This window comes from Microcaecilia unicolor, chromosome 2, assembly GCF_901765095.1.
Source record: "Microcaecilia unicolor chromosome 2, aMicUni1.1, whole genome shotgun sequence".
NCBI classification, from domain to species: Eukaryota; Metazoa; Chordata; class Amphibia; order Gymnophiona; family Siphonopidae; genus Microcaecilia; species Microcaecilia unicolor.
This window is the reverse complement of record NC_044032.1, coordinates 428,464,305-428,480,213: the sequence shown is the minus strand read 5'-3', so window position 1 is coordinate 428,480,213 and position 15,909 is coordinate 428,464,305. Positions and strand designations below refer to the sequence as shown.

General features: G+C 40.8%; 1 protein-coding gene across 1 annotated transcript in view; it reads right to left on the bottom strand.

Annotated features, from left to right (window-relative positions):
• The window catches only part of GSTCD (glutathione S-transferase C-terminal domain containing), a 222,208-nt gene that overhangs the window by 149,627 nt on the left and 56,672 nt on the right, over nt 1–15,909 (bottom strand). Inside the window, exon 5 of the mRNA XM_030192516.1 lies at nt 14,936–15,029. Within this exon, the coding sequence (XP_030048376.1) occupies nt 14,936–15,029 (94 nt within the window). The remainder of the gene's footprint in view (nt 1–14,935; nt 15,030–15,909) is intronic.

The window sequence follows — 15,909 nt, the reverse complement described above, 5'->3', positions numbered from 1 at the left end:
ACCACAGTTTCAATCAGCTATGGCTATATACAGGAAACCTACAAATGCAGTTGCCTCCACAACTCCAGTTTCCACTCTTCACATACAAAAAAATCCATTATACACAGCCAAGCCACAAGATACCACCGTATCTGCTCTGACCCAGGGGACAGAGATAAACACCTCAAAACTCTGACTGAATCCTTCAAACAAAAAGGCTACAACCCCAAAATAATCTCCAGAAATTATGTCTCCTCCCTTAAAACACCCAGGGAAAACCTATTACAATACAAGGAAACAAAAGCCACAGATAGAATCCCCCTTGTAGTGACATACAACCAAGAGCTAGAAAAATCATAAAAGATCTACAGCCACTTCTCCAGGAGGATGAACTACTGAAAGAGATATTCCCATCCCTACCAGTGCTGGCCTTCCAACAGCCACCCAACTTAAAACACAAACTGGTGAGAAGCAAGATCCCAATAGAGACTCAAAAAGAAGAGAGTGGAACACATCCTTGCAATATATCCAGATGCAAACTATGCCAAAACTTTTCACAGGATCCCGCAGTCATTCACAAAGGAAAAATATTTAACATAAAGGAATCCTTCACATGCTCATCTTCCAATGTGTATATATCATTCAATGTAAAAAGTGTGACGAAGGGTGCTATACTGGAGAAACAAGCCAGATGCTAAAGAAGAGATTTAATTTACATAGACATGATATGAAAAATGCCAGTGCCAACCAGGATGTCACCTCTGTGGGACTGCACTTTACAAAACCAGAACACTGTATCAATGATTTTATGGTGAGAATACTAAAAGGAAACTTTAAGACAATCCAGGAACTAAGACCTTTGAAGTCAGAATGATTAAATATTCTGACACCCACCAAACAGGACTTAAAGATCTGGGTTTTCTAGCCCATTCTAAACCATAAAATTCTACTGTTTTTGTCACCCTCTTATCACCATGCATCTTTCTCTGTCTCTTATCCACCCAGCTCCCATGTTTCTTACCATACCCACCCCACCCTCTTCCTGTGAAACTGTCATTGGGATTCTTTGATTTTTCACTTATACACACTATTATTTATCAACATTTGCTTATTTCTGATCTGAAGAAGAAGGGTTACCTTCAAAAGCTAATAAAAAATGTATTAAGTTAGTCCAATAAAAAAGGTGTCATCTTATTTTCTTTTCTATGTTTTATTTTATTTCTATTGTTCACCCACTTAAAAGGAAAGGCTTCTTTACTATGATCCCACTTCTCTGACTCTAGTGTAAATTAAGGCTGTCTTATCTATATTAGCCTTAAAACCAGACACTGTCCTGTACAAATTCATAACTTTCAAAACTATGGGGAGGTAACTGAGATATATTTGGGCAAATATCAATTTTTATATTCTTCCATGAGAGGGATCCCTCCTTTCTATCCATTTCAAGAATGTGCTCTTTCACTACACAATCATGAGTACACACTATACTACTATAACTTATCATTTCTATAGCACTACTAGATGTACACAGCGCTGTACATTTGAACATGAAGGGACGGTCCCTGCTCAGTAGAGCTTACAATCTAATCAAGACAAACAAGGGATAAGGGAATTACTTAAAGCAGGAATGATAAAACACATATGAGTACTGAACAAGTGAATAGGGGTTAGGAGTTAAAAGCAGCCTCAAAAAGGTGGGCTTTTAGCCTAGATTTGAAGACGTCCAGAAATGGTGCAGCAAGATAAAAGGAACGGAGTCTTAAGTTTGCAGTGGAGAAGGGTAAGGATAAGAGAGATTTACCCAATGAATGGAGTTCCCAGGGAGGAGTGTAGCTATTCAGGGACATCCCACAATTCATGACTATCAGAGCGTAGAACACAGCTGGGTCTATACATTTTCAAAGCCCAGCTCAAATACTAAACTAGACATATGCACATGCTCTTCTACACTAAACACACATTCTTAAAGTGAATATGAAAAGTCACTAGAAGCCAGTGTAGTTCATAGAATAAAGGGGTAAGATGATCCCTCAATGGTCTCCCCAAAACCAGTCTAGCTGCCACATTCTGAGCAACTGCAAAAATTAGGGTTACCTTTGAAAGCTAATCAAAAGATGTATTAAGTTAATCCAATAAAAAGGGTATCACTACTACTACTTATCATTTCTATTGCGCTACTAGACATACACAGCGCTGTACACTGGACATAAAGAGACAGTCCCGGCTTGACAGAGCTTACAATCTAAGTAGGACAGACAAACAGGACAAATAAGAGTAAGAGAGTAAGGGTTAGGAGTTAAAAGCAGCACCAAAAAGGTGGGCATTTAGCCTAGATTTGAAGGCGGCCAGAGATGGACATCTCAGAAAGTCTATTCCTGGCACATGGTGAAGCAAGATAAAGGGAATGGAGTCTTGAGTTAACGGTGGAGGAGAAGGGTGCAGATAAGAGAGATTTACCCAGTGAACGGAGTTCCCGGGGAGGAGTGTAGGGAGAGATAAGAGTAGAGAGGAACCGAGGAGCTGCAGAGTGAATGCACTTGTAAGAAAATAAAAGGAGTATGAACTGTGTGCAGAAACAGATAGGAAGCCAATGAAGTGACTTGAGGAGAGGGCTAATATGAGCATAGCGACACTGGTGGAGTATAAGTCGTGTAGCAGAATTTTATTGCAATTGTCCCAATGGGGGCCCAATACACGATGTGCTCTATCAATTTTAATGCTATTACCATGTACCCCCCTTTCTTCTTATCCTGCCACAAAAGCAACTGCGCAATTTCCTGAAACACCTGGACACAGTCATTAAAGGCTGTTTCCTCAGGGACTCCCCTAATTCAAATATTATTACGATGTACCTGTTCTCCAGGTCCTCTGCCTTGTCCTACAGCTCTTTTAGTTATTTCAATTAATTGTCTATAACTTCTCTTACCTCCAAGACCCACTGGTCACAAGAATCCATATGTTTCTCTATGTCCTCCTGTCAAGCCACCAATTCAGATAACTTCGAGATATCCTCAACAACATCCTTAATATCCTGGCAAATCAGTTGAAAATCCCTTTTCAGGACTTTTTTTTTTTTTTTTTTAAACTCCAGCTTCCAATGTGAAATCTGACGAGATCCAGAAGGGATCCCCTGCTTATCTGCATCCATGCTGCAATCCGAATCCTCCAAGAGTGTTGGCACCATTTTGTCCACTATTTCTCCCTTCAAGCTCCTAGCATCACACCCTGGATTTCCAGCTTTAGTTGTCATCAAAATAAACCAGATCGAAGCAGGAGCAGTTCGGCTTCCCTTTACAGCCCAGAAACTGCTAATATCGTTGAGAGAGGCAAGTTAAAATATCATAATTTGCTGCATCCCGGCAGAGCTTCAGTTCTAGGCAGCAATTGGCAGCACTGATGTCGCTTCCTCCATGATCTTTTTTTTTATTCATTGTTTGCATGGTAAGCCCACTTGTGAATGGTGTTTTAAATATATTGAAGATTATGGTGAGTTGTTTGACTCACTATGGTCGCATAGAGAGTTAGAAGTTTGCACTGTCATCCTTTATGTATTGTAAGAGATTTTTTAATGACCTGTGCCTTAAGCATAACAAGGCATTATAAGAAAGTGCCTAGTCGATTCACAATAGCTAATAAGTGTGCCTTTTACTCCTTATGTACAACTGTTTTAAATGTTGATTTTAAATACCTTTTTCATAGCTTCTTGTTTTTTATTTTTCAGGTTTTTTTTTTAATAAGGGTTTCTTGGTGTTTTAAATAAATAGAGCATTATGGGGACCTGCTGGTCAGACTCACTATGGCTGCATAGAGAGCTAACAAGTCTGCACTGTCATTTCTTATGAACTGCAGGAGATTTCCTAGTGGTTTCTGTTTCTTATTTGTTCCTAGCTACTTAATTATATAGATGATACCTATGTTTTACATCTAGGTATGAATTCTACATATGGCACTGAAAAAGCGCTATTCTATAAGCCATGCTTAAATTTAGGCATAGTTTATAGAATAGTGCTTACGCCCAGGAATCAGGCCTAACTTTAGGCACAGCCATTTGCACCAGCTGAAACGTGGTGCAAATGTTCAAGTCTAAATTGGGAACATATTCCCTGTATTCTATAACCATACTCACAAATGATAGGAACGCCACCGTTCTGACCATGACCTTCCCATTTCTGTGCCTCCTCTTTTTATTTTTTTACTCATGTGTAAAATTTAGGCAAGGATTCCATACCTAAGTTTATGCCTGTAATCTAAGGCAAATAATTGCTTGTTAAAAAGCCAATTAGCACTAATTAGCTTGATCAATTAAATTGTGTATGCAAATTGGACATGCGCAATGTTTGGTGACTTTCACAGAATTAGGGGGCTAGTGGGTATGTACTCGAATCTCATCTCTATGTTTTTAACTAATCATTTATTTTATGTTTATACATATTTATTTATTTATCTAACTACCCATAATCTATACATTGTTTATGTCCTTTATTAGTGGTTTTACATTTAGTATTGTTCATTTATTTGCATAATTTTATTATAAAAAGTTTGTGGTATTATATAATCACTCATGTATTTATTTACTTGTATGCACTTGTTTTTCATGATTTGATACTAACAGTGTGTTTACTAACAGCTTTTTTCTACCCCCAACACACCCTGCAAAACATGGCCTGTGTCAGACATCTGGTTCTTTTATCTATTGTAGTGAATAAAATTCTTTTAAATATAAGATTTTCTTCAGATCTTCTTTGCTTTCACCACATGGGAGAGTGGAAGAGAGACCAGAGATGTTGGGACTACGGGAGAAGGAAGAAGGGAAGAGAGATGGGACTAAGGAGGTGAGAAGAGTGTTCCTCAGTATATGAAAAAACATTTTACAGGTTCCGCCACTATAAAAAGTTTGGGACTCACTGCATTAGGGACAGATATATTTTTGTTGTTTGCCTGTTTGTTTTTAACGGTTGGGGTAGAGGAATGGGAATTGGGGCCTATGCCGACTGCAAGGGCTCTCAGTGCTGAGACTTGACGGTAGGTTTCTGGTGTTGTCTCTCTATAGTAGACATCAGCGGGCAGGTGTTTTTTCATGCATTTTAATATGTTGTGCACTGACTTCTACCACGGGAGTTAAACTTCAGTGCAGAAACCCTTTTTACATGTGGCGGTCATTAATGAGGAGGTAAACTGCTCATTAACCGTGTGCTGTGGCCCACAGTAGTTTTCTGTATGAGTCTGTCAGCCTGAAAACACATTTCCACAAAAGAGAGACTCACAACAGACTGGAATACAATTTAAAAAAAAATACATATTTTAGTCCACAAAAGTGGGCAAAACAATAAATTAGACAACTATATAGTTTCAGACACAGGGTGAAATCAGAACTTTCCAGCAAACAAAAGAAACTTCTGCACAACCTCTTCCCACTATAAAGAGCTACTATAAAAAAAAAATTTAAACTTATAAAATAACTAAAATATTATCATCATCAAGCCTGCAGACAAAAGAGGCTCTATAGTGATTATGGGCCCACAAAAATAAATAAAAGGGCACAGAAAGACAGTATATACTATAGGAAAATGATTGAGGAACCCACAAGATAATACAACTGAAAAATGTTATCATTAAAAAACAAAACCAAAAAAACCTCTTACACTGAATCATCCTTCTATGGGCATAGTTTATATGTTGCTTAAGATCCATAAACCTGGACACCCTGGCAGATCAAAAGTCTGGTATTAACACACTCACAGAGGAGATATCTAGACTTATTGAGGGAATTCTAAAGCCCCTAGTACCCAAGAAAAACAGCTTCAAACAAGACACCACAGATTTTCTGACTACTTTCCTGGTAAAAATGAATATGTAATCACTATACAGTAACATTCTTCAAGCAGACCAGCTGACCTGAACAACAAAACATATCCCTAAAGCTTCCCTTCATAGCACAAAGCCCCCCTTCCAACCCCCTGGCAGTCCAATCCCTCCCCAGAATCCCTGCTTTCCCACAAGTTGGTACAAGTCCAAAATGTGGCAGCCTATCCCCCTCCTCCCATCCCAAGGCTTAAGGCCTTCAAAATACCTTCAGGCTTTAGCCCTCCCCCCACCTTCCCGACTCAGTCCCAGGCTCGTGAAAATGGTTGGGGACACCAGACAGGAGCAAGTGGGTATTGCTCTTGCCCTACTAGACACCAGAGACCCCAGTAGGCCTAGGGACTGAGTAGGAGGATGGGGAGACCTGTGATCCCAGGATCTTGGGCACGGGTAGGGGGTTAGCCCAGGGGAAGCTAGCATGTATCAGGCTCAGGCCCACAGGGAAGGGCCTCGGAAGTAGTCATGTTGCCAAAATAGGTTTATGTCACTAGGAAGATATTGTTGCTATTGGTGGGGGGGGGGACAGGGGAGAGAATGGCTGCTACCAAGGGGGTTAATGCTGCCTGCTACAAGAGGTGGAGAGTGATTTGTTGGTTGCGGGGGTGGGGGGAGAAGCTGACATGAGATAGAGGTTTGATGAAGTTGGAGAGGTTTGGCATTCTAAGGACCCCAGACAAGATTTAGAGCTGCCTCTAAAGCAGGCACTTTGATGTGCCTCAGAGCAGGTATAAATTCCAGTATCTTGGTTTCCCAATGCAGATGTGAATTCCTGGGTGAAACAGGGAATGAGTGTCTGTGTTGTAGTCCCACCTTCAACTTGCCATCTACACATACTGAGCTTCCCTGTGTGTGATTGGCCTTGTTTTTCATCATCAACATCTACCCTTAAAGGCATTATTCAAAGGCTTTCATAAGCAGAAATGGAACTTTTGTCTAATGTAAACATCTATAGAGGGGAAATGTTCCAAGTGATGGGGCAGAAAGTGCACTGATACGCATGCTATAGGAATTCCAATATTATGCACAGAAAAAGTACCCACATACCCCCAGATTTTATATTTCATGTTGAGATGTCCACATGGAAATCAAAGCGTATTCCACAACAATATGCATAAACTAACTGGATAAAAAGCTAGTCAGCGCTGATAATTGGTGTTAACAAGTATACACGCACTACTTGCTAAGCATTTCTGTAATGTGGTATGCATAAATTCTAAGTCGCATAGTTGAAAAGTAGGTGTGGTTATGGACGTGTAATAGGTGGGTCGTAGGCGTTTCTAAAGTCTAGTCACATTGTTATAGAATATATCTGCTCCACGCCTAATTTAGGCATCGGGATTTACACCAGGTTTTAGTTGGCGTAATTGACCACAACTAAATGTAGTTGCATGGACAAGTGTTCAGCTTTTTTTATAAGGTGCCCCTAAACTAAAGCGTACTTTATATAGATTACACTTCATTTTCACATGGAAATCTCAGCGCAATATATAGAATCTAGCCCATAACATCAGGCAAATATAAACACATAGTTTACCCAAGTTCATTTTCAGAGGGAAATTTTGCCCTTTGAAAAACGATGTAAACTCTGCAGGCTTTACACACACACGTGCTTCATTTGAAAGCTTCCCCCTTTAAAGTACATCAGACACTTTATTTTCCTTATGTTGAAAAACTCTTTTAAAGAGCTGCATACTTTTAGAAATATCTGTTTTAGTAAATGCAAAAATTCAATATGGAAAGGGAACAAAAACCCCAAAAGTGGATGCAGGGTTATAGATCAGCAGCAAGGGGTTTCTGGGACACAAAGAAGCCCAATCAATACCTGCAAATGTGAGAACAAAAGCGGTGTCATCCTCTGACCCATGTTCAGAAACATACAGAGTAATTTCTCAGAATTACTGAATCTCTGCTCTTCAAAGCAATGCATGCTGGCAACACTTCTTTCCACTGAAACATCAAAAGGACAGTTCAAAACAGCAGAAACAGTTCTGCATTGCTTATGTAGATTTATTAAGTACAGCGTACTTTCCTTTGAAATCAAAATTCCTTTAAAAATCCAAATGCTAAATTCTGCTAATTTTATATTATTTTATGTTCATCTTTACAGCTGCTTCCAGACAACACCATTCACATTCATACAGTGGGAGGTACCGTAAAAACAGAGATCAACACCCAAAAAACAGAAGAATCACTGGTCTGGCACAAAGTGCTAAGACCATTTTTCCCTTTGCTTTATTTTATCATCATCATCATCATCAGTTACTCCTTTTCTCAGAAGTACTATAATACATCACACAGTATTTCTTATGGGTATGGTATGGAAAATGTCGTAATGTGTAAGAATGCACCATTTCATCTAGCATGTGCTGTTGGTGCATGCTAAAAATTGTGAAGCATGCTAATCCAAACTGCAAACAAAAAAAGCACATCCCTAGTATTTCTAGAAGCTAGATGTACAGTATTAGCATAGTCTATTTTAGGGTATGCTGAACTACTTTTCACAAGTACATACAAATCCATTGTAATGCTGTTTCATGAACATTTATTCTTCATGGAAACAGAGCATCAAGTAGAAAAACTTGCACTGTAACACCAAAAAGATTTTGATTGCTCATACCAACCTGCTTATTTCTTACTCATTCCTCTGTCTCATTTCCTATTTGTCCTAATATTATTCCTTTCTTACATTTTTATTATAACTGTTTAAACAGGCTGATTCCTCCTACTTCTAGTCTTTTCGGCATCTATTGAACTATGGCACCATGAACCTTCTTTAACAAGTATGTAGAGATTCCCACCTACCCCCCCCCCCTTTAGAGCCCCCAAGAAACACAACCGGGCCCAGGGGTAGACTGCCCTCCCCCCACCTGGGCAGCCACGGTGCCGCCCCTACACTCGCACCCTCCCTTATACTTGTGCTGCCCCCCACACACACACAAACATTCGAGCCGCCCTCTCCCTTACCTTCTGTGTCCAACTACTCCTGTTTCTGTGTGTCGGGACCTGGATGATATCCCAGGTCACCAGGGTTATCACATTAGTGCAATTATCCAGGTCCAAGCTAGCACACAGGAGAAAGAGATAGATAGACTCAGAAGAAGCTTGTTGGAATTTTGTCCCCCCCCCCCCCCCGGTGGTCCTGATCCCCTCATTTTATGGCTGCTTTGAAATTATTTTTAATCTAGTAATTGCAGTGATGATCACTGACCATGTGCCATGCACTAGGGCTCGTTCTGGAATCCTGCCATCATGTCTTGGGTCCCCGTATCCAGTCAAAATAACTGACTCCCTCCAGGGGCTGCTGCAGTAAATACTATTTCTATACAATTCCCAACTCCAGTTCAAACTTTTACATTTTAAACATGTACAACTTTTATTATGGTTAAACAACCTATTTTGAAAAAAACTCTCTTTTATTGAGTACATTAATAATCTATTCAGGATGAAAAAGTCACTAAACCATACCTTCTGTGTAACAAGTGATATGGCTTTATTTAGAGTTCATACTTTAAGAGAAAATGGGACCTCTTATTTCTCTGGTAGATTGCTATGGTGTCAGTCAGCCGGGGTGGATGCTTAGACTAGTCCAAAAAAAAAAATCTACCTCTTAAGGCCATGTGAAAACTTGGTTTCAGGGCATGGAGCATTGTCAGCTGCAGCATTCTTTACTATGGAATAATCTCCCACTTGTTTTAAGTGGAGAGCTGAATTATTTGGTGTTTAGCAACTTAAAACTTGGATTGTCTCCAAATAAGTTGAGGTTGATGATTAATCATTTATGATTGGTCTACATACCATAGGCAGGTCATTTAGCATCCATTATGGAGTGCTAATAAATTCAGACTTTTATTTTGTATCTTGTTTTCTTTATTTATTGTGATATTTGCTTTGGGTAATATTCAGTAGGCCAGCCACCACATAAATATGTCAGGACAAGTTATCTCAATATCTTCAAGTGGATTTTCAGTCAGACTATATGTACAAGGCAGACTACTTAACATGCATCCTTAATCTTAAATGGAAGATTTATACCTGTTTAAACTTAGGACTGCTATTTAATGTGGTAATTTGATCCTGCCCCAGCCCCTCTTCAATTTCTATGGATAAAGTTTGTTGCATATTGACTTATATGGAGAAACTCTCTGTTCCCTGGTGGCAAATTTTAAAAGCAAATCACTTATGCAATCAGCACTCAACTCTGACCTCATAAGTGCTTTTGGATAATGATCCACATTGTTTTTGCTTTTGTACACCTTTGTTTCTAAATGCTGGGAGTGTGGTTTATAAATTACTTTAAATTAAAAAAATTGTATTAAAGTGATATCATTTGCTCTGCTTCACTCATAGAGCAATTTTACTTAACTCAGTTTAACAAGAGGCTTTTAGAGCTCTCTGCCTCCAACACATCACTGCATATATGATGTAAGGACTGTTTGGATCAGCATGGCAGGAGCCCAGTTTACACAGATAATTAATACTGACACAGCTTACAGTAAGTGGAAAAGCTTTCAATAAATTTGAACACTAACATCTCATCAAGAATGAAATAAATCAGAAAGCAAAGGGGCAATATTCTCTATTTTTGCTCCCTCTAACTGCAAACTGAATTATTTCAAACAGCTTTTCCTAAAAGGTACTACTGTTTTAAATACAGCTTTGTAACTAACGCATATGCTCTGCAAAGAAGTCTTGGAGCCAAGAATATTGCTGGCTTCAGTTCAGATGTAGTAGCAGTCACTCAGCTGCCTTCACAAAAATGGAGATGGATTCAAAGGTGCCTCAGAATGTGTTCTAGGAGAACATCCAAATCTCAGTCATACAATACAAATCTCTTTGGAAGAGGCAGTCAAACACGTAAGAAACTCTACCACACAAGATGAGCTTACTGCAACATTATCACAGCATTTGAATTCAAAAGGAAAGTGAAAAACCCCAAGTTTCAGCTGTCCCGCTGGCATGAAACCAGGTGGCAGACATATCTTCACAGCATTACTCAGTTAAAATGTGATGTAAAAAATGTACACTGCCCCTAATGTTCAAATTCTTTTGGAGGGCAAAAACATTTCAGGGATACCCCCTTTTGTTATTTCAGACATGCAAACATACACTATACATCCAACGCTACAACACAAATACATCGCTCATAAAGCTTTGGGACTGTAGACTGGCCTCATAAAATATTTTGAAAAATGTGATACAAAAACAAAACATACCCTATTCTCTTGGGTGTTGTGCTGTTGTTCATGTGCTCATTCAGTCAGTGACACCTTCCCCCCCAACCAGCTTTGCACAGCTTCAGGTAAAGTTCTTGCATTTGCTCCAGTTTTTTCTCAGCTTGCAACATCTCTCTCATACTTTGCCTCATTTCTCTTACATTTCTGCTCCTTCTCAGCAATGCCACTCACCACTGCCACCCCTTCTCTCTCCCCCCCACCCCCCCAATACACCTAGTGGCTTGTTCTGTGGTGCTCTCCAAGGACATATGCAGAACTCAGCTCCCCACACAGCCCTTGCAGCACATCCCTCCTTCTCCTTACTGACTAGAGCAGCCTTTCCATTGTCTGGATCCTACCATAGTCTATGTACTAGAAGTGGGGAGGATTAGAGACCTGTTGAAAAAATCCAGACAGCTGGCAATCCTAACCTCCTCTGTCTTTGGTACATCTGACTGGACCTACCCTAAACCGTTGGCCCTAGACATGTGCCTAGTTTGCCTTAATCAGACTCTGTTCATCTTGTAATCATGACCACCCTGTCCCACTCAAAAAAAACAAAACACTTTTTTCAAAATGTCATAACACTCCATATAAGCAGGAGAGTTGGGGGCTGTGTGTATTTTCTCTAGGCCTCTTCTTGTGTCTCTCCTTTTGTCCCGGCGGAGGGTGGGAGCAGCAAGGCGGCGGACCAAAATGTGCCCTCTCACTTTGGGCTCTGGCCCCCTCCCACTTCGAGGTCTGGCTATGCCCCTGGGCAGTATAACAAAGTTTAACTATGAGCTATTTACTCTTCATAGTCATAACTGACACTATCCAAAGCCTGCACCTCCCAGGTCTAACATTTACTGCCTAGGAACCTTCTCTTCTGAAATTATTGCAATCATGTGCTCACCTTGAATCCAGCATCATTCTCATACACAATGGTATAGGTATGGATGAGACACAATGGTGTAGCTATGGGTGGGCTTTTCTTGTGGCCAATGAAGCCCCCCCACACACCTCAGTGGCAGCCAACTCACTCCCTTCCCTCTCTTTCCTTCGCCTCCGGATCCAGCATTTGCCATTCCCCCGCCCGTGACCCAGTAGCTTCCCCTTTCTCTGGACCTTCCCCTACCTCAGAACCACTGCTGGTGGCAGCATCAATTTCTATTCGCTGCTTGTGTCAGTACCGTAGGCTTCCCTCTACCACATCCAGGGGACAGTGAGGAAGCAGGAAGTGACATCAGTGAGGGTGAAACATGGCAGAGGGAAGCCTATGGGGCCAAAGCATGCAGCAAATATGAATTGATGCTGCTGCCAGTCATGGCTGTAAGGGAGGGGGTGAGGTTCAGATACAGAGGGAGTTTCTAGGCCACAGGCAGGGGAAGGGCAGATGCCTGATCCAGATGTAGAGGAGAAGGAGAAAAGATATGCAAAGCAAAGGAAGTGGGCGGTTGGAAGAACCCACCCATATTAACTGTGAGTTCACCCACAATGGCTGGTATGGTTATGCCAGTACTCATACCATGACCCTATGGAAGGACTTATTCTAATGTATTGTAGCAATTCGGTAGAGAGAGAGAGAGGGAGAGAAAAAAAAAACAAAAACATAAGTACTATACCTCATTGGCTTTTGTCAAAGCTAATTGGCATATTTTTGACAGGTGGCCATGCCCACTTCTGGTCACATCAGCCAATCAGAAGCGAGGACACGCTCAAGTCATGCCCTCTCTATGCCCAAGGCCTACCCACTCCCCAGCCTGCCACACCCCTTTGATGCTGTCTGGATATGACATCATAGCCCTGTCCCTTTTGTACAACTCCCACCCATAGCCCTACCCCTTTTGTATAACCCCCCACCCCTAGCCCCACCTTATTTGCATAGCCCTACCCTTTTTTGTGTGACCCCCACCCTTTGGTAATGCCACAAAAATGACATTATAGCCATGCTCCTTTTCCCTAGATGGAAGCGAGTACAGGGCAAACCATGTCACATCCTGTTTTACACTATTCGCCACCATCTTGGATGGGGTCATGTGACCCCTCCTCTGGTTTCCTGTGAAAGTTATCTTAAAACAGCTATGTCTCTGCTGATTTTTCTGAAAAAGGAATGGACTTCTACCTGTTGCTCCTGGGGTTGAGTCTTTTTTGCAGCTCTGTTCAGAAAAAGAAGTTTACAAGTCAGCACAGATCCACTATGGTTTCCTGTAAAAGAAAACTTAAAACAGCTTTGTGTCTGCTGATTTTTTCCTGAAAAAGTAAGGTGAACGGACTTCTGCCTAATGACATGTGTTGTGAAAAAACAGAGGACTAACAATTAAGCAGGGGAGGAGGGATCGAACGGAATTAAAAACAAAGAAATGCTTTAAGGACAGGAATAAAACAAACTGGAACCAGCTTAAAACAAACACACATTAAGACTTAAAATCATTAGAGCTGTGGTTTAAACAGCATGGTACCACCTTTCTGAAAGAAATTTTTTAAAAAAGAAATAGGCAGTCTGAAGGCTAAAATACCTATTTTTCTTTCTTGTGAGAAACATAGTTAAGCTGCATACATTCCTCCAAGGCTGTAGACGGCAGTGTTGGGGGCATTTGATATCATTTCCTGTCACGGAACCCCATCTAAGACAGCGGCAAGTAGTGTGAAACAGGAAGTGACATAGTGTGCCCAGTGCTCACCGTCATCTTGGAAAAAGGGACACGGCTATGTCATCATTTCCTGTGGCATCGCCAAAAGGGGCAAGTTATGCAAAAGGGGTGTGGCTATGCAAATAAGGCGGTACTAGGGGCAGGGCTAAGACATATCCTGCAACATCAAAGGGGGTGCAGCATGGGTGTGGAGTGGGCATGACTTGAGCATTCCCTCACTTCTGATTGGCTGATACGACCAGAAGTAGGCATGGCCACCTGTCAAAAATGTAAAAATTAGCTTTGACGAAAGCTGGTGACGTATACTACTAACATATCTGAAGAAAATTCAAAGTCCATACTAGACCCCTCTCCAAAAGGGCTACAACTAATTTACTTTCATAACTTATCAAAAACAGAACATGCAGGTTTCATAACAGTGATCAAGGAAATAGAAGCAATACACACAAATTTTAATTAAAACAAGAAAGGATATCTAGATAAAGTCTAACACACTTATAATCATTGGGGTAATATTTAGCAATGTTTAAGCTGCCGACAGTTGTGGGCAGAACTGAGCCTGGATATTCAATGTCAACTCATGTCTGGGTTCTGGCATTGAATACCTGGGTATGTGTGATCACCTGGAAGTAGGCACTGGCTGATATTCAGACTGGTGTCCAGTTAGCTCAGCAGATAAAGTTATGACAACCTTTTTGCTGTCCACTTACTTAACCGGTTAGCAGACCGAATATCACCACTAACTGGTTAACTATTGATTCTGCCCATGGACCACCCCTGCACTAACTGGACACTGTCTGGTTAAGTTCCCTTGAATATCAATGGCTAAACAGGCATAAGCAATTTAACCAGCAGGAGACTCTCCTACCTGGTTAAATCACTTTGAATTTTGACCCCTTTTGTCTTTCTGGGCTTATTTTGCCAGTCTGTCTCCCCTGTGGAACTGTATTTGCGTATTCCAGGAAAAATAAGCAGCAAAATGTAGCCAATTACTAACATAGAACACATGGAGAAAAAAAAAAGCTATTACATCAAAAAGGAGATGATAGAAAGTACCCAAAGTGTTACATGGCTATATAAGTATATGGAACAATTACTTTGGAGAAAAGGAATCTTAAATTTAATTATAGTAATACCTATATATAAGGTGCAGACAGAAACAAAACAAAAAAGACAAATGGGTACCTAACATTTTGTACTATAAAAGAAAGTCTTTGTGTCTTGGTAATATAAATGCTATACACCCACCTTTAGCTGGGCTGACCTCTGTAGGGAGACTTTTCCAGTCAAGTGTCCAACTGGGACAGGGATGTGTAGAAAACCTGGCTTCAATCCCTTTCTCCTGTACAACAAGCAAGCAAGCATATGTAGCTTAACACAATCACATCACAAACAACAGAGTAATTGTAATCTCTTTTCTAAAGAACACATTTTAAAGTTAAAAATACAACACAAAATAAAGCAATCAACTGGATGTGCAAATAACTTGAAGGATAAATATTACTTATCGCAGATGGTGTCCAGAAAAGATCTTTGTTAACAACAGTCTTCAATAAAAATAAAGGTGACCCGACACAACTTGTGTTTCGGCTCTACCAGCCTGCATGAACTTTGTAAGTCTCAGTGCTTTGAAAATGAGCCCCATTATCTACCAATATCTCTACCCATAGCTTAAGATAAATACTTCTTAAACAACTAGCTTAAACCTCTCCGAAATAAAGGGTAATTATCATACTGCTGAATAAATAAATAAAGGCAATGAGTTCCATATTTTAACTTCCGCAAATGAGAAAGCCAATTAAAAAGATTTTATAAATTTTGATATCTGGTAAGTGCAATACCAATCCAATCTCGGCTCAGGCTCGCCCACCCAGTTTTAAGCGCTGTTGAATTAAAGCACACAGAGCAAAGCCAAAGCAGCAGCCTTTCACTAATTCATTTCTACCGTTGTCACGACATGGCTCGCTCACCTGATCTCCTAGTCCCACCTACCTTTTGGGCAGACTCGGTACAGAATAAACATGGTCGCAGCTATGCAGCTTGTGTGACATCCTCTTCCTTCTCAGCCCCCTGCGTGCTGATGACTCATGTTTCATCCTGCACGGCGCACTCAGCCTCGTTCTCGCGGCTCATCATCTTCTCAACAGGCTAAAAAATAGCTGCACGCTCAGCTGCAGGCGCCAGGAATTGGGACCAAGCGGCACTGTCTGCTCCTCCTCTCC